At 40.9% G+C, this 19,797-nt stretch overlaps 1 protein-coding gene across 2 annotated transcripts in view; it reads left to right on the plus strand.

The window, feature by feature from the left end:
* Positions 1-16,942, plus strand: part of KLHDC10 (kelch domain containing 10) — a 60,726-nt gene extending 43,784 nt beyond the window's left edge. For both annotated transcript variants that reach the window (XM_002818444.4, XM_063726165.1), the window contains 7 exons: positions 2,555-2,709; positions 3,866-4,014; positions 6,262-6,346; positions 7,681-7,747; positions 9,218-9,265; positions 11,210-11,349; positions 12,309-16,942. In XM_002818444.4, the coding sequence (XP_002818490.1) occupies positions 2,555-2,709; positions 3,866-4,014; positions 6,262-6,346; positions 7,681-7,747; positions 9,218-9,265; positions 11,210-11,349; positions 12,309-12,518 (854 nt within the window). In that variant the 3' untranslated portion in view covers positions 12,519-16,942. The remainder of the gene's footprint in view (positions 1-2,554; positions 2,710-3,865; positions 4,015-6,261; positions 6,347-7,680; positions 7,748-9,217; positions 9,266-11,209; positions 11,350-12,308) is intronic.
* The last annotated feature ends 2,855 nt before the right edge of the window (positions 16,943-19,797 follow it).

The raw sequence follows: 19,797 nt of genomic DNA on the forward strand, positions 1-19,797 counted from the left end.
ACCAGTAATCCCAGCTACTCAGGAGGCTGAGGCAGGAGAATCCCTTGAATCTGGGAAGGTGGGGGTTGCAATAAGCCAAGATTGCCCCACTGCACTCCAGCCTGGGCAATAAGAGTGAGACTCCATTTCAAAAAAAATAAAAATAAAAAAAATTAAAAATCTGTTGTTTAGTGTAGCCACTTAGCTAGATCTTCTGGATAACTTGCTGTAGCTTCTGTATCAGCACTTGCTGCTTCACTTTGTACTTTTATGTTATGGAGATGGCTTCTTTCCTTAAACCTCTTGAACCAACCTCTGCTAGCTTCCAACATTTCTTCTGCAGCTTCCTTACCTCTCCCCACCTTCATAGAATCGAAGAGAGTCAGGGCCTTGCTCTGAATTAGGCTTTGGCCTAAAGGAAATGTTGTAGTTGATCTTCTGTCCAGACCACTTAAACTTTCTGCGTATCAGCAATAAGGCTGTTTTGCTTCCTTATCATTCATGTGTTCACTGGAGTAGTACTTTTAATTTCCATCAAGAACTTTTCCTTTGCATTCACAATTCGGCTAACTGTTGAAAGAGGCCTAGCTTTTGCCTGCCTTTGCTTTCCACATGCCTTCCTCACTAAGCTTAGTCAATTCTAGCTTTTGATTTAAAGTTAGATACGGTAGACCTTTCCTTTCACTTCAATACTCAGAGGCCATTGTAAGGTTATTCACTGGCCTAATTTCAATCTTGTTGTGTCTTAGGGAATAGGGAGGCCTGAGGAGAGGGAAAAAGATGAGGGAATGACTGATTGGTGCAGTCAAAACTCTCACAGCATTTATTGATTAAGTTCACTGTCTTATATGGGCGTGGTTCATGGCACCTCAAAACAGTTACAATAGTAACATCAAAGATCACTGATCAGTGCTGGCGTGGTGGCTCAGGCCTGTAATCCCAGCAATTTAGGAGGCCAAGGCGGAAGGATCACTTGAGGCTAGGAGTTTAAGACCAGCCTGGGCAATGTAGCAAGACCCTGTCTCTTAAAAAAAAAAATTAGCTGGGCATAGTGGCCTGTACATATAGTCCCAGCTACCTGGACATCTGAGGTGGGAGGATCACTTAAGCCCAGGAGTTCAAGGCTGCAGTGAGCCATGTTCATGCCACTGCACTCCAGCTAGGCAACACAGCAAGACTCCGACTCAAAAAAATAATAAATAAAGGCTAGGTGTGGTGCCTCACCCCTATAATCCCAGCACTTTGGGAGGCTGACATGGGTGGATTGCTTGAGCCCAGGAGTTCAAGACTAGCCTGGCCAAGTTAGCAAAACCCCGTCTCTACAAAAAAATACAAAAGTTAGCCAGGCATGGTGGCACACACCTGTAGTCCCAGCTACTTGGGAAATTGAGGCAGGAGGATCACTTGAGTCCTGGAGGTCAAGGCTGCAGTAAGCTGTGATCGTGTCACTGAACTCCAGCCTGGGTGACAGAGTGAGACCCTGCCTCTCAAACAAACAAACAAAAAAAGAGTTTAAAAAAAAAAAAAAAGCCGGCCGAGTGTGGTGGCTCACGCCTATAATCCCAGCTACTAGGGAGGCTGAGGCAGTGAGAATCACTTGAACCCGGGAGGTGGAGGTTGCAGTGAGCTGAGATCACGCCACTACACTCCAGCCCGGGAGACAGAGCAAGACTCCGTCTTAAAAAAAAAAAAAAAAAAAGCCACTGAAATAACATAGGAGCACTATTTTGAGAGAGAGAAAGAGCATATATGAGTGAAGAGAATACATGTGTACAGTGTGCATGTGTATGTTTGTGTGTGTGGTGGCAGGAACAAAAGAGCTACAGGAGGAAGAACACCAAAGTTACCTGCAGGATATTGGTGTGTTTTGTTTTATCTGGTAAAGGATTAAAATAACAGAAACCATAATTGTAAATTTAGAGATCATTCTCCTGGCAAAAACAGAATGTCCCTTTAATCCCTTTATTCTGAGTCCCCTTGGATCTTTGCTAAGGCAAAGATGATGCTCCATTTTTCTCTGCTTTGCTGCATACTTGAACTGTCTTCAGCAGCAGTGGTATACTGGGTAGACTGTAGTTCATAGAACTCAATATTGTTATACACAGTATTTAGTGAATTCCATAAATATGTATTGAATACGTTATATATGCCTAGCAATGAACTATGTGATAGAGCCCATATAGTGGAATTAGATCCTTTTCTGCAGAACTTTTTAGTATAGGCTATGTATCCCTTATCTGAAATGCTTGGGACCAGAAGTGTTTCACATTTCAAAATTTTTTTTGAATATTTGCATTGTACTTAGCATACCAAATCCAAAACTTTGAAATCCAACATGTTCCCGTGAGCATTTCCTTTAAGCATCATTGTTGGTGTGCAAAAAGTTTCGGATTTTGAATTAGATTTCAGATTTTCAGATTTGGTACGCTCAGCTACTAGTTAGATGTCAGTGGTCTGAGCTATCTTATGAGATCATTAAAGCAGATATGTGTAGCTTCTCAGATATTCTGGGTTTATGTGGGAACAAATTGCAGGTAGCCATTTGTGAATGGAACTTGTGCTTCTCCTTCCTCAGTTGTGCTGCATGGAAACAACCTGTTAGTGTTTGGAGGTACGGGCATCCCATTTGGAGAGAGCAACGGCAATGACGTCCATGTGTGTAATGTGAAGTATAAGCGGTGGGCTTTGCTCAGCTGTCGGGGGAAGAAACCCAGTCGTATATATGGACAGGTACCAGTCTGTGGCCAGTCATGGTGTATTTGTTCATATTTTTCTAGTCTGGGGATGGTGTTAGAATATTTGTAATTGTTACCATTTTATTTTAATGGAGAAGAGTTCTTTGTGGTTAGTACTTGATTTTTTGGTTCTGATATGAAATTATAATTTGCAAATCTGGTTACTTGCCATGTTCTTTTCTTTTCCCTTCCTTTCTTTTCTTTTTTTTTTTTTTTCACTTTCTGCTTCTAATTCAATTTAGGTCAGGATATAGACCTGTATGGAAGTTCCTTTAAATGTTAGAACCCCACCTCCACCTCCACCCTCACCCCCTGTGAGAGATTGGGCTTCACTATGGTCTGGGTCCTGGTCATTTTTAGAGTGATTCTTGAGTAGATGAGAAAGCACTTGGTGAAGAAACTTTTACATGGATCTGAGCTAAAACATACATTATGTAGAGATTAATTTAGGTTCCAGTGCTTCAAACCTTAGGTCTGAAAAGTTATATCCAGAAAGATAGGGAGCAACCCACCATACATCAGAGACTCTTTGAGAGTCTAAGCTTAAAACAACCAAGCGTTGACTTCTTTCTTGACTCGCTGGCATTAGTACTGATAAACAGCTTCTGAGCTTAACTTCAGAGGAGCACATACTGGATAACTTTGTTGCTTCCACAGGAGGCATTTAAATTTAAGAAGTGGCCATAACAATAGCTGAAACTTTCATTGAAAAGAGTCCAGTGGAAAACATCAGGTTCCTTGAACTGCTAACTAGGGTTTCTACTTAGCAGATTGTGGTGGCTTATTCTCATATCTGCTGCTTCTTGAGAGCATTTTTCTTCAGACTGCTTATAGAGAGAAGCAGCTTTCAACGGAAATGCTTATGCCCATGGGCTAGAAATTATTTGATCAGCCAGGACCCTTAAGAATCATCTTGGTAGGTAGGACTTGCTTTCCAGTTGAGTAAAGCTTCACCTTTCTAAAGGTGTTTTCCAGGTTCTTAAAATAATCTCTGGGTTCTCTAAAATCTTTATTCTTTTAAGAGTCTGATACATTAAAAGATTAAAATACAAGAGAATTTCATAAAACCTGATTTGGAGGTATCTGGTAAGTTTACATTCTTTAATCAAGTGTTAACAAGTCGATCTTATTCACCTTTCCTTGTTATCCAGGCTATGGCCATCATCAATGGCTCCCTTTATGTCTTTGGAGGTACAACCGGCTATATTTACAGCACAGACCTGCACAAGTTAGATCTCAATACCAGAGAGTGGACACAACTGAAACCAAACAACCTATCCTGTGATCTACCAGAAGAGAGGTGAGGTTCTAGGATTCAAACATATTTATTCTTTCATGCTAACATTTGACCTCTTTCAGAGTGTTGGCAATATGAAGAAAACCCTTTGGCCCCAGTTAGAATAACTAACTGGCTGTTGGATGTTAGATCTCAGGTAAGTAGTAAAGAAAGGTCTATAGTAAAAAAAGTTCTTCTAGTGAGGAAATAATATTTCCTTCTAAACTATAGAATTTTTTTCCATGTCATTTCCTCTTATACTTTAGTCTCTCTGCATTAGGAAGATAGTAACACTTTGAAGAAGAAACCAGTGGTAGCAACTATAACCAAATTTCATATTACAGGCAAAACAGTTACTGTCCAGTTACTTTTTGATTTCCCTTTTTTTGAGAAAGGGTCTCACTCTGTCACCTAGGCTGGAGTACAGTGACATAATCATGGCTCACTGCAACCTTGAGCTCCTGGGCTCAAGGCATTCTCCCATCTCAGCCCTCTGCCCAAGTAGCTGGGAATACAGGCATGTGCCACCACGTCTGGCTAATTTTTTGTACAGATGAGGTTGTACCATGTTGCCCAGGCTACTTCTCAAACTCCTAGGCTCAAGCGATTTGCCTGCCCTTGGCTTCCCAGAGTGTTGGGATTACAGGTGTGAGCCACCATGCTGAGCCCGATTTCCCTTCTTAACTTGCATATTAGAATTCTTTGGCTCATTCTCTCACAGACATATCCTCAGTACAGGGCACAGGGCCATCCCCACAGTGATGCCCAGTGAATGTTGATTGGATAGATGGAAGGAAGCTTGCATGGATGGATGGGTGATGAATGATGAATGGATGGATGGATGGATGGATGGATGGATGGATGGATGGAAAGGTCATTCATTTTAAGTGCTGTGTTAAACACTCAAACATCACATGGTTCCCTCTAGTTGCCTTCTAGTAGCAGATTTATATCTTTCACTTTTCTTTCCTAATAGCAGTTGCCTCTTCATAGAATTAAACTCACTGTGGCTGGGCGTGGCCTGTAATCCCAGCACTTTGGGAGGCTGAGGCGGGCGGATCACGAGGTCAGGAGTTCGAGACCAGCCTGGCCAACATGGTGAAACCCTGTCTCTACTAAAAATACAAAAAAAGTTAGCTGGGTGTGGTGGTGGGCACCTGTAATCCCAGCTACTCGGGAGGCTGAGGCAGGAGAATTGCTTGAACCCGGGAGGCAGAGGTTGCAGTGAGCTGAGATCGCGCCACTGCACTCCAGCCTGGGCGACAGAGCAAGACTCCGTCTCGAAACAAAAAGAAAAAAGAAAAAAGAATTAAACTCACTGAAACACTTGAAGAGATTTTTTTTCCCCTCCAGTTTGAAAGCAAAGACAGTAAACCATTTTTTATTAACTCTATTTAGATGAATCCAGTGTCTCTTTGTTGCCTCTTTAAACAAAATAGCATATAGGTGCTAAGAAAGAATATATCTTAATTGTAGACTGTTAGTGGACTGATCATTATAAAACTACCATGAGAGGACTTGGGAGTTGGCCTCTTACTGGAATGATTTTGATGTAGTTTATTTTATCAGCAATAAGGCCTTCAGGTAAAGATGGAAATAGATTAAGTTTTCAAAGCATTTTCACATGGTTGCTTTCTTTAAGTCATTTTATGGACATATCATAAATTATTTTAGCTTTTAGCTAGACTGCCTGGATGAAAGTTCTGAGGTGTTTTATGTTATATCCACAGTTTTGTGTAGCATAATTTTCTGCTAAATAAGTATCTTAATTTGCAAACTCATAGTCTTAAGTTCTCTAAATGTAGGCAGATCACTTTTTAAAACTATGTAATAATTTCCCCTTTATATAAAGTTATCACAAAAGATTATAGAAAAATCTACAAAATACAAATTAGCAAAATGAAGAAAATAAAAATCCAAGTCTAAACTCAAAGATACCAGGTTTAATGTTTTGGATTATATCCTAATAGCCATTTTCTGTACATATTTATGTATCTATAACTTTTTGATGCAATTGATTAAAAAAATAATGATACAAAAAAGTTCTCAATACATTAACCACCATCTGGTGCCTACTCTGTTACTGGTTGCATACTAATCCATTTTATGTATATTCTGTAAGTCATATAACCAATTCACTATTGTTAAACACTTAGGTTATTTCCAATAATTTATTATTATAAATAATGATGTAATAAAAAACCTTATAGCTAAATCTTAGGTAGGTCATTTTTCACTTAATTATAAATGAATTTTATTGTAAATTTTCAGATACCGACATGAAATTGCACATGACGGGCAGAGGATTTACATCTTGGGAGGTGGTACTTCCTGGACAGCATATTCCTTAAACAAGGTATATTTTTTAAAAAAGAAAAAAAGGGAGAGGGAGAAGAATAGAAACAGGCTTGCATCAACTAAGCAAGATAATTCTGTTACTTTGGATATTTTAATTTTTGAGCACATTCCTCATTAACACCTATTTTGTGTTGGATGCACTTTATAAGGTCGAACCCTGTGCCCCAAAATGCTTTCAGTTGACAGGTGTTATTTATCACACACTGAAAATACTTTATAAAAATTATCCCCTTATGCTGGAAAGGGAAAGTGACTAAAAGGAAGGCACAGTAGCTTGAATGGAGCAACTAATTAGAATTGGAACCAGCATTATCAGAATGTCACATCCACATCATCATCACTGCTGTGTATCTAAAAAGAACGGGCTTGTTTAGGGTTGCACGTCACGAACTTGAGAAAGCTGAGCTCTAAAGGGCTGTTATTCATCCATCCCTGTGGCATTTCTAAAATGTCATAGTCACACATCCCAGGGGAACCTAGATTAGGCTGTAGAGCTCCTGTACTGCTTGGAACCTTAATGGTCTTTTTCAAGTTTTGTCAAAACTGAATTCCCACATTCCCTTACAAACACTTGCTTTTTTCTGTTATAAAAATGATACATGCCCCTTGTAGAAAATGTGGAAGTTGCAGAACAACATATAGAAGAAAATCAAGCATCACATGCACTGCAGCTTCTCATTCCAACCTTTTTCTTCATTTTTTCTGTGAATTTTAAAAAGTGGGCTGGGTGCGGTGGCTCATGCCTGTAATCCCAGCTCTTTGGGAGGCCGAGGCGGGCGGATCACCTGAGGTTGGGAGTTCGAGACCAGCCTGGCCAACATGGTGAAACTCCATCTCTATTAAAAACACAAAAAATTAGCTGGGCGTGTTGGCGGGCACCTGTAGTCTCAGCTACTCGGGAGGCTGAGGCAGGAGAATTGCTTGAACCTGGGAGGTAGAGGCTGCAGTGAGCCAAGATCGTGTCACTATACTCCAGCCTGGGAGACAAAGTAAGTCTCCATCTCAAAAAAAATAAAAAAAATAAAAAAAGTGAAATCATATATGTGTTTAATTTTCAACTGCCTCATTTAATGTTTTCCCTTGTATTTGGAAAGATCAGAAAAAAAGCAAAAGAAAAGAAAGACTTTTCAACTAAGAATATATGTTTACGCAGGCTGCTGCTGTTAAAAGTCCAGTTTTCTATATGGAAAATCACTGTACCTTCTGCTCAGTTTTGCTGTGAACCTAAAACTGCTTTAAAAAACAAAGTCTATTTTTTAAAAAAATCTTTTTTCAGGCAAGCTAAAATTACAATTATTTATGTATGTGTATATGTTCTTTTTTTTCTCCAAGATCCATGCATACAACCTTGAAACAAATGCCTGGGAGGAAATTGCAACAAAACCCCATGAAAAAATAGGTAAATTTAAAGTATTGATTAATTTATCTTTAACAAACATGTATTATACTTTTACTCATTTTGAAAGGAAAAAGTAATTTTACTGAGTTTTATGGCAAGTTAAATACCTGTTGGGCCGGGCACAGTGGCTCACGCCTATAATCTCAGCACTTTGGGAGGCCAAGGCTTGAGCCCAGGAGTTTGAGACCAGCCCGAGCAACATGGTGAGACCCTGTCTCTACAAAAAATACAAAAAAATTTGCTGGGCCTGGTGGTGTACACCTGTAGCCCCAGCTACTCCGGAGGCTGAGGTGGGAGAATCACCTGAGCTTGGGAAATAGAGGCTGTAGTTAGCCATGATTGAGCCACTACACTCCAGCCTGGGCATCAAAGTGAGACCCTATCTCAAAAAAAGAGAAAAATCTGTTGAACTGGTATTAAAAAATACTTGTATTCCTTAGCCCAATTATAATTTTTCCTTATGGCTGGGCGTGGTGGCTCATGCCTATAATCCCAGCACTTTGGGAGGCCGAGGTGGGTGGATCATTTGAGGTCAGGAGTTCGAGACGAGCCTGGCTTACATGGTGAAACCCCATCTCTACTAAAAATGTAAAAATTAGCTGGACCTGGTGGCATGTACCTGTCATCCCAGCTACTTGGGAGGCTGAGGCAGGAGAATTGTTTGAACCTGGGCGGCAGAGATTGCAGTGAGCCAAGATCACGCCATGGCACTCCAGCCTGGGAGGCAGAGCAAGACTCTGTCAAAAAAATAAATAAATAAATAACAAAAACAAAAACAAACAAAAAAACACAGTAATTCTCCTTAGCAATTGAGCAAAGAGACTTTTAATCCTCTTTGTTGAATTCTTTGGCAGAAGTTGGGAAATATGGGTGATATAAGAAATTGGAGCCTAAATAAAGATCTACCAGCTGGGTATGGTGGCTTATGCCTATAATCCCAGCACTTTGGGAGGCTGAGCCCAGGAGTTTGAGACCAGCCTGGGCAACATGGTGAAACCCTGTGTCCACTAAAAATACAAAAAATTAGCTGGGTGTGGTGGTATGCACCTGTAGTCCCAGTTACTGAGGAGGCTGAAGTGGGAGGATCACTTGAGCCCAGGAGGCGGAGGCTGCAGTGAGCCAAGACTGCACTGCTGCATTCCAGCCTGGGCAACAGAGTGAGACCCTGTCTCTAAATTAAATAAATAATAAAGATCTACCTATCTCCTTGTGGGTAAAAGGGCTTGGGAAAGCCACTAGCAACTCCTGTCCTTTCCCTCTGTTTCTGGCACCTTAGCATTGTACTGTTATGATGAGACTCCTGATGGCTTTTGAAATAAGGAGGGAGTGGAAGGACTAGTCAATGTTTGCTTAACATGTGACAAAGGAATTGTTTTGAGTTACACATAGTGTGTCTTTCACTGTGTTATATCAGTGTGGTTCCCAGTCTTTCTGTAAGTAATGGAACTTCTGTGTTTGTGTGTTTGGCAGGCTTTCCTGCAGCCCGAAGGTGTCACAGTTGTGTTCAAATAAAAAATGGTAAGGATTCTAAATAACATTTTGCTTCCATTTCTGTAATTGTATCTTCTGAAAATGTCTTATTTCCTAAGATAGCCCCCTCAAAAAAGGCTCATAACTTTGAGAAAAGTCTATTTCTTGTAAACTTAAAGGGAAATTCATAGTTATGCCTCTGTCAGCCATTTTCATAATGTAAACTAGTATGGTGTTTGGGTTCCTTCAGTTATTAGAGAACTCAAAAAATGGTGATAAATAAGCTTTTATTGTAGCACTTGATCTTTCAGCATCCCACACCTCAACAGATGTCTGTGGTTATGGTGGCTAATACTAATAATCTTGACTGTTTATACTGTAGAGACCTCAGCGAACATTGTATTAAAATTGTAATAACTCCTTCAGAGTGTTATTTCATAAAGTTGATTCTGTTCTCTCTCTGATGCCAAATGGAACTCTTCACTCATTCTTTGGCCATATTACAACAAAGGCATTGTATGGCTTCAGAAAGCAGCTGCAGCTACTTTAACTAAATGTGATAAGTGACTCCTCTCTGGATAACCTTCCTGTCTTTTAATTTACAACTTATTTCATCTTTTGATATAGCTCTTAAATTTTTTCTGGGAGGAGAGCATGTATAAATGAGTTAGATAGCCTGTATGCTTTTAGCAACTTAGTTCAGATACAACTAGGATTATTCTGCCGTCTCTGGTTCAGAGGGATTTTTTATTGTGCTCCTGCTTTCTGGATAAGATTTATAGATAATGACATTGCTCACATTTCTCTCTCTGAGACTGGAACTGTACTCTAAGTTTTCCTTGAATCCTAGCCAAAAAAGTTTCCAGTGCATTTTATAGCTTAAGTATTGGCTTAAACTTGGTCTAGACCTGAGTTAAGAAATTTATTCATTTAATTCTTTGAGGCCAAGCACCATACAAACAGAATTCAACCTTAGTTCTAGGCATTTCATTTGAAGGTTCACATAGCCTTTGTTACAAGTTGTCTAATTAGTTATAACTAACTGATTTTACCAGAAAACCCACACCTTTCATTTTGGGAAAATTATTCCTAATAACTGTACAGATCAAACAGAGCTTCAGTTTGTCCTCTTCTCACTGAAGAAAGCTTGGAAGAGCCTCTTTTGTGTTCCTAAACTGAACATTGCAGTGAACGTTCCTCCTCAGGTTAAATGTCTACATAGAAACTTTAGTCTCTATGAGCAGATAAATGTATATTCTTTCCAGGACATTATTTAAAGAAGAGTTTGCAAACTGGTGGCCTGCAAATGTGTTTTATTTGGCTCATATGTGTATTAAAATTTTTTTTGAGGCCAGGCGTGGTGGCTCATGCCTGTAATCCTAGCACTTTGGGAGGCTGAGGTGGGAGGGTCACTTGAGCCCAGGAGTTCAAGACCAGCCTGGGTAATAGAGTGAGACCTTCTCTCTTAAAAAAAAAAATAGTAGCCAAAACTTAAAAATCGAAATGTTTCATTTTTAAAAACATAACCAGATTTCCAACTTGCCTTGAAAAAAATGTACAATCTGGCAATTGCCAGCCTTAAGTCTGTTATAGTACCAAACAGCTGGGGCTGCATAGCTGTCACCTCTTTTAGAGCATGAGCATTCCTGTCTGTTTTCCTGAGACTTCTGTTTGTTTATGTTCCCTAGACCCCCTTGCTCATTCACTTTCTGTGCCTGGAATCTGTAGGTATGTGTTTGAATTTGGAAACTTTGACATGAAGTCTCCTTAGAGGCTTGCATTCTTAGTCCCAGTGAAGACCCTGACATAGTGTCTCAGTTCTGTTGAGGGACAAGACAACAGCATGAGAGGATGCACAGCAGAAGTCGTCTGTGTCATGGGGCAATCCACTTCACTGGCCACATGTCAGCTGGCTGTGTGACCTACTCTAAAACACTCCATAGCTTTGGCTCTTTTCCTTTGTGTGATCTTGGCTTTCTCTTTTCTTCATAGATGTATTTATTTGTGGGGGCTATAACGGAGAGGTGATCCTGGGAGATATCTGGAAGTTGAATCTGCAGACTTTCCAATGGGTGAAGCTCCCAGCTACCATGCCAGAGCCAGTTTATTTTCACTGTGCAGCTGTTACACCAGTAAGTTTTTATTTTCATATCTTCCTTATGTAGTTACAGATGATAAGGAAATCTTTTAGAGATATTAGCAAGAAAAAAACCCAGATATGGGCAAACCTTAGATGATTAATAACGTATTTTTAAAACTTCCTTCCAAAGCTAGGCCCTCCTCTGAGAAAAGAGGAGAAAAATCATCACACCCAAATTTGAGAGAATAACATAAATGTAAAAGAAATGCTACCTGTGGCATTCCGGCCCTGACTGTGATGTCAAAGCTGTTTCCTGGGAGGGCGGAATAGTTTTACCCCCTTGATACCATATTATTGATACCTGCTCATTTCTTGAAGGCAAAGGCCTTTATTTTCATCTTTGTATTCCCAGTATTTGGCATCTTGGTTACTTAATATAGGTTTAGTTTAATGTTAGTTAATAGTGAAATTGTTGTTGAAGTAAAAAAAATTCATATATATAGGCCGGGCGCGGTGGCTCACGCCTGTAATCCCAGCACTTTGGGAGGCCAAGGTGGGCAGATCATGAGGTCGGGAGATCGAGACCATCCTGGCTAACACGGGTGAAACCCCATCTCTACTAAAAATACAAAAAAAAATTAGTCGGACGTGGTGGCGGGTGCCTGTATTCCCAGCTACTAGGGAGGCTGAAGCAGGAGAATGGCGTGAACTCGGGAGGCAGAGAGCTTGCAGTGAGCTGAAATTTCATCACTGTACTCCAGCCTGGGTGACAGAGCAAGACTCTGTCTCAAAAAAAAAAAAAAAATGTGTGTATATATATATATATATAGTTTTTCCGTTAGTAATTCATGAATTATTTAAACCCTTTTGATCTCCACATGATATTGGGATCAGTGAGGAATTCTTGTTTCATTTCATTTTGATTCCATCTACTATGCTTTTTCCCCACTGAGTCTTCAGCCTTGTGTGTTTCTCTCCCATTTGAATTTGTCCTCTTTTGACTACTCATAGGCTGGTTGCATGTACATTCATGGAGGAGTGGTGAACATCCATGAAAACAAACGAACTGGGTCATTGTTTAAGATCTGGCTGGTGGTACCTAGCCTGCTGGAACTGGCATGGGAGAAGCTGCTTGCGGCCTTCCCTAACCTTGCAAACCTCTCCCGAACACAACTTCTGCACCTTGGACTCACACAGGGACTCATCGAACGCTTGAAATGAGGATTTCTGGACTGTTCATTGATACTGGAAATGTTAATTTAAAGAGACTCCTTTATTTATGGGCAGTGTAGAACGTGCTACAAAGAGGATTGGTTACCCTGATCAAGGCCTTATTTAGAAAATACATCAGATGCCTTTCTGTAAATTGGTTTTTCAGTTTATGGACATGTCACTTTCCCATGTGCTTCCTTCTTTGCTTCTGTTCCTCCTGACCCATTACATGCACATGTACTCACATACTCCCTCTTCCTTCTTGATGGAGTTAAGGGAAAGCCTGAAAGTACCTTAATAATGTTATTAATCAAGACAGATTCCTTTTTAAAGGAATTCTGAACAGTTCCATGTCATACAATGTTCTAGAAATTAAAACATCATCAACATAAAGAAAAATGAAATTAAAAAATTTTTACGTCTAGCAACAGCAACAACCACAAGTTTAGGGGAAGCTGAGAAGGCTAACCTTGGGAATCTTGCAGGTTATACTTAAACCTAGATGTTTAACTTAGTGTTTTCAAGATGTGTCTAATTGAGTAGTAGCTGGGTCTGATGGCAGCAGTGGTTGCTATCTTGTTGCACAGATAACTCAGACCTAGCCTTTGGCTTTGAAGGAAGGTTAAGCAGCCCAGCAACTCTTGGTTAGTGATTTCTTTCTCATCCTCATGGTGCCAGCAGTGGTTAGAGTTGGCTTGTCAAAAGACTTACATGTGTGTCGTGGTCGTGCTCTTTGTAGTTGCTCTTAGAAATTATGGCACCAAGAATGTTTCAAACGGAAAAACTTGTGGTGGCCAAAGTTCTTCATTCTGGCAGTTTTGAAACTCTCTTATGCTTATTAATGGTTTTAAATATCTCTTTGACTTCTTCATGGGGAATTGTAGACCCTAAATATGTGGTGTAAATGCCATGTAACATGAACACAAGCTCCTGAGGGAGGCCAGAGAAGAGCCAGGCAGAGAAAACCTGCATCCTCTGGGCTTGTTAACTTGGCTTCTGTTTGGGCTGTGGTCTTTGGCTATCATCTTGGCCATTTCCTTTTGAGAACTTGTTTCTTTCCTAATCTCTGGGCCAGGTACCTGCCATTTTCTCAGGCAGTTGGTCCTTGATTTTTCCCTTAGCTTGTTGCCTTCTTTTCTGTCTGCTTTAATGTGCATGGTGCTGTGAATAATTGTCTAGTAATTGGATACAAGGTCTTGGGGGTAAAGCCACAGGTCATCCTTCCTGAAGAACCGAGTATCATTTAAAAACTAGCATGAGGAAGGAATGAAACTGAGTAGCATTCATTTTTTATGTGTGAAATTTTAGTTCTGGTTTGTTTGATTTGTTTTTTTTTAATTCTAAAAAGAATGACATAAATTTTCACTCGCTTTGCCATCTGGCTGCTAGGGGAGCTCAGCAAGAGGCTCACCATGCGCATGTGTAAGCCGCAGGTGTACTCAAGGTGCTGAAGGCGTGCAAGGGGCAGCGCTGGTCCTCCCGGGGCCACCTCACAGCAGGAGACTCGCATGGGAGAGTTGGAACACATCTTTCCTTTAAGTGCCTCTTTTTTCACCTAGCTTTTAAAGTTATTCTTTTTCCTTCATCTCAGAAGGGATCTCTTTAGCTTATGTGTGGATTTAAAATGACCTTTGAGCTACGGTTAAAAAGCTACCATCTGGTGTTCAGTTCTGGGAAAGAGAAAACCGCAGCCTCCAGACATGCTCCTGATCTCTAGGCCTTATCATACCATCCCCTCTGTGATGGGTTGAGTTCATGGAGCCTGCATTCTGGGAAGTCTTATAATAACCACGCACCTGTGAACTTGGGTCCTTTCTGGGGAGTGAGGAATGTGGGAGAGAGGCAGGAAAAGGAGCAGCTCCTCTAGGGGCCCATCCTCCCACGTCTTGCCATTACCAGTCTGTGTAGCACTTAACCTCCTGCCACAACTGCCAGGCTTGCTCCTTCGTGCTCTCCCAGAGCAAGTCAGTCTGAGCAGCTCCATTAGTCCAAAACAGAGCTTTGCTGCATGACTCCAGCCTGGCCTCTGGATATTTGGTGGAAATATATTCCAAATTGAACAAGCCAGGCTGTCTAGGGTGGCAAGAGGATTTTTGGCCTGGATTTATACAGGGACCAAAGACTGAATGCTCAGCCTCTGTGCTTAGACTTTCACGGTCCTTAGGATAGAAGTGAGTCTCTAGCTCTGCTACACCGGAGAGCTGAAGAGAGATGTGGTCTGGTTCCATCCACACTTGCTGGCATCCTTTGTTAAGCCTTCTGAGGGCAGTCTTCTTTGAGGTAGACCTTGGAGGCCTGACATTGAAGACCTGTGTGTTTTATTTTCATAAAAGTATATATCCTTGGTCTAAAGTGTCTTCTTTTAATATAACACTAGTAAAATGACGTGGTATGACCAGCACTGAGTGCTATAGAACCACACATGTGCCACATGTTCTGGATGCCAAGTGAGACTGTGTGTGAATGACTAAGTGTAGATAACTAGAAATTAGATAGGGGTCATCAGGCATTTCCGTATACCTATAACCAGCACTTGGAATTCCTGACACTGTTTACTTGATTTAGGAAAGTTTATGCCTGCTGCTTCTCTGCCTCTTTGAGGTACTCCCAGCCGTCTTACTACAGTCCTGTAAATTTAAGTGCAATATATAGAAACATATGGATATATACAGATTATATATAGGGTGTAACTATAAAGCAGGTAGACTACTTTTTTGCATCTTGGGGAAGCGAGCTCATTACTTTAGGGTCAAATTATGCCAAGAATTTTAGATGTGATCAGCTGGCTTAAGCCAACTCATGGTAAAGCTGGATTTTCAAGTCCATGTTTTCTTACTCCAACTCTTAGAGACTCATTGTTCCTTAGGTTTGTTAAGAGTTGAGATTTTTTTTCTCCCTGTCATCTTTGTACTCTCTCATGTTTGCATGTCTTACATTTTGTTGCCCGAGAACAAGGAAGTCCATCTGTAAGGAGTTTCCTAAACGGAGAGTTAAAACCTAGTATTTAACACTATCCATTCTCCTATGTATATACTAATTTATCTGGGAATGTAATACTTTATTAAATGAAGAAAATGATGCTTTCTTCATTTAATATTTTCCACATCCTGGAAAAACTATAAACTGACACAGAATAGATTGAAATCTTAACTATCCTTCAGGGGCTAAACAAAACCCTTTCCATTGGCAGAATCTCCTTTTTCAGGGCCATAATGACATGATGTAAAAATTTGCTTTAAACCGTTCACGCCCTTAAATAGCTAGATTTTAAAGCATAATAAGCATATTAACATTTTTAAGCAAAAGATATGTTAACAGTGACCTTTGGTTATCCACAGTAGCAAGAGTAAAGCACAGATCATTGAACTCCATAGATAATCAGTGAATCAACTTTTCTACGAAACAATAGATTCATTTACATTTCTTTTTCCTCCCTATCCTTTCCTGTAAGCACCTGTTTTTCCATGGAATGGGGCTAATGAGTAGGTAGAAAAGGAAAAGGAACAATCAGTAGGAGCTGACAACCAGTGACCATATAAGCAGCTGATTGCCTGTAATTAGTCAGTCTGAACAATTAGAGTTGAATGCTGAAATTAGGAACCACAGGTGGTAATCCTGAGTAGATGTAACTCTTCAGCGTCATCTCCTGCCCTGAGCTCCAGGCCATCTCTCCTCTAACCACCAAAGAACTCTTAGTACCTACGGGAAGGAAAAGCTGTGTGCGACACAGATGAAACTCCATTATTTGAACACATTTCTTTGGCTCTTGACAAATACTTGCTTTTCCTCTAATCTAACAAGAGCTATGGCTCTTCTATTTTCCAGTCACACAGCTTGGCATGTAGGAAAGGTTGAATGATCCTCTAAGACTGTGTTGGTCTTCATATTCTGTAAAACCTATTTTTTTTTTTTTTTTGTGGTCTTACAGATGTTTAGAAAGTGGCACAGGTTACTGAACTGTCTACCTGCCAGCATTCTGATGTAGCACAAAAAGCTATTTTCCTTTATTTTTTGTATTATTTTTTATTTTTCTGGCATTGAGCTCTAGGGTGGATGAGGGTTTATGGTCCTCTGATCATAAGCTCCATTCTAAAAACTAGTCACTGTTAGCTGAAATTGCTTTGGTTCTCCAAATGCCTTGGAACTCCAGACGCACCCGCAGGGCCTGAGGTAGGCTTCATAGAGTTCTAGGACCTCCGTGTGCGTTGCCACCAGATCCTGCCCAGCAATGGCCTTTCCCTTCTAAGGTCATTAGATTCAGCCAAAAGCGACCTCTTCCCTAGTCTGGTGTTACGAACAGAAGTTCTGAGTTGTGCTACAAAAGTAGTTCCATCTTTTTGGTGTAATTTTCATGTTTTTAATCTGAAAAAAAAAAAAAAAAAAAACAACTCAACTTTTTATAAGTTTTTTAAGGGCCCTGCTTAGTCAGTGTACAGGGTGGAGTCAGAGGCAGTTTTCAGAAAAAAAAAACAAACAAAAAAAAACAATTTCACCAAGCGGTAGTAATTGTTGTTTTACTAGTTATACATTTAGAATATAAAGGAGGCATCAGAAAACACACTCTCTAAAGTCACTTCCTTGTGCACAGAGTCTGCACAGGGAGAGCACAGGCATCTCCCTGGAAAAGCACCTCCCAATGACGAATTTCCTGGAAGAACCTAGGCAAGAAAGGAAGCCTCTTTCTGAGATGCAGTCTCTGAGAGGTGAGCCTAGCTTTGCTCTTCCTACAGGGTATGCTTGGGCCATACACAATGCTCGCCTTACTTTAAAGCTATTTTGCCACAGTCCTGTTAAATAGTGTGGACGTCCTTTTGCAGTCTGGTGTGCATGCCATATGATCAGGACAGCTTTTCCACTTTACTCGGTTTCCTACAAGCAAGTAGGAAATATAGTGAATTTACCCTAAAATGTCCAATCTGTATTTATGTACCTTGTCAGTGTTTTGCTGTTGGTTTTCTAAAACAATCTGATCAATAAATCTTATCCAAATCAGTTTGGTTCAAGGCCACCTTGATTGTCTGATGGTAATTTGTGTTTACGTGAGCGCACCTAGGTGACAGAAGCGTCAGTCCTGCCCACCTCCACCACCCCCACCAGGCTCAGCTTTTCTCTGTAACATCTGTGAGTCATCTGCCTTCCACCCCCACTCCGCTGTGGGTTCTTTATCTGCTCACTATCTGGAGCTCCTGAACACACAAGAGTTCCCTCACCAGCACACTGCTCCCTCCACAAAGACATCAGCAAGGGAGCAACTGTCGGGCAGCCCACACTCCCTCTCACCGCCCCACCCCATGTTCCCCAAACCACTGCTAGACAAGTTTGCATAGGTATATCAAGACTTTTCTGAAGGGTTGGAAGAGCTACAGAGAGTTCAAAGGGAAAATGTGAACCTGTATATATAGTCATATGACTGTCTTCATGATCTGAAGGAAGAGTCCCAGGAGCTGCTGAGCCCTGTGCAGGGGTCCTCTGGGGGTGAAACTACACTTCCTAGCTCTGCCCTTGGTCTTCCAGATGCTTCCCTCACCAAAACAAACCTCTGTTTTGTGATGCTGCGATCTCTAATCCTCTAATCCTTCTCCATGCAGTACTTTTCTCCATGTCTGTTTAGTCCAGAGTAGGTAGGGAAGGATACTCCCAAGTCTGGTCACTTTTAAGGTCTCCCTTCTAGAATTGCACAGATGCCTCTTATTTTTCAGTGTTTCTGTTGGTTAACTATTGGATTGAACACACCTTCCATGGACAAATAATCTTAGATATTATAATATACATCTACAAGGAAGAAGAGAAACAATTTCTACCCATTCATCCACCTTACAGTTAATACTTTATTATGCAGAGCAGTCTTCTTTCCTTGGGTTTATTTCTCCTAACTATACTCCTCTCCAACCTACCAGATATAAGAAATGCACGCTATACCTTTCAGTCTTCAGACCAGCCAGAGCTTTGAAAGGGACTCTTATGTGCATCTGATTTGGTTCTTAGATAAGGCATCTAAGACCCATCTTGGCCTAGTGGGAGGAGTTTCAGTGGCCTAGTTGGTTTGCATGGTTTTGTTCTTCCAGTTTATGTGTATGTAATTCTAGTTTGTTAAAATGATGTTGTTAAGCTACTTTAACAACAACCACATTCTCTTGTAGTTAATCTTCTGCAGTAATTGCTTGAGGGAAGAAAACATTGGTAAAACCATCCAGTTTCCCTACTGCCTTCAAATGAAAGGCCAGGTTCTAGCCCAGTGCTAGAGCAATAGAGCTTTCTGCAATGGTGGAAATGTTCTGTATCTGCACCATCCAATATGGTGGTAGCCATAAGCCACATGGGGCTTTTGAATACTTCAAATGTGGCTAGTATGGCTGAGGAACTGAATTTTTAATTTGATTTAATTTTCATGTATTTATAGGGAAATAACCACACATGGCTAGTGGCTACCTCTTAGTGCAATTCTGGAAAGAGATGACCTGGGGGTTAGGCGACGAGGGCTCTGCTCTTGGCTCAGTCCATAGTAGCCCTGTTCTGTATGCAACTTGCTTTTCTTTGGGTCTTGGTTTACTTATCTGTCAAATGTGAGGAGGTTGGCTAGATAATCCCCAAGATCTAACGTTCTTTATTTAGGATGTTTGGCCAAAAGCCTGCAGCATAATGGTGAGTACCATAGGTGTGCAGTGCTAGGACTAGAGTTACCTCTTAAACTTGATCCTCATCTTAAGATCACTGATCCCACCATGGTGGGAGGTCTGCTGCCCGCTCCAGGTGGTTCCTTAGTGAGTGGCACTGTCAGGATTTCCACTTGCATAGTGCAGGCTCCAGGAAAAAGTATTGAAAATGGAATAGGGACTAGAACACGGCCACTGCCAAGCCACCTGTAACCCACTGGTTTCAAAACCGTGATCCATACTTGTTAACAATACAGATTCCTGGGCCCAAACCCCAAGGATTAGATTTTAATAGGTGTGTAATTTTAATAAACTCTTTCGTTGATTCCAATTCAGCTGGTTTAAGACATTTGGGAACCCCTGTCCCACAGCTGAGCTAACTGGCCAGTGCCGTCCAAGATGAGAGATTTTGTTACCTTACTTTTTATTGTTATATTTCATTGTCCAGCAGAGGACATCACTGCAAAGGCCAGAATTAACGTTTCCCAATCCTTGCCCATTAGAACTCAGTGGCAGACTGAGTACACACGTATTCTCCGCTCCTTCTTGGAGAACCACTAAAATAATAACAAAATGCGGCTAGTTTCCTTTTCTCTGAAATGGGGCTAATAATACTAACCTCTCTCCATACTACT

Source organism: Pongo abelii, chromosome 6 (assembly GCF_028885655.2).
Source record: "Pongo abelii isolate AG06213 chromosome 6, NHGRI_mPonAbe1-v2.0_pri, whole genome shotgun sequence".
Taxonomy (NCBI): domain Eukaryota; kingdom Metazoa; phylum Chordata; class Mammalia; order Primates; family Hominidae; genus Pongo; species Pongo abelii.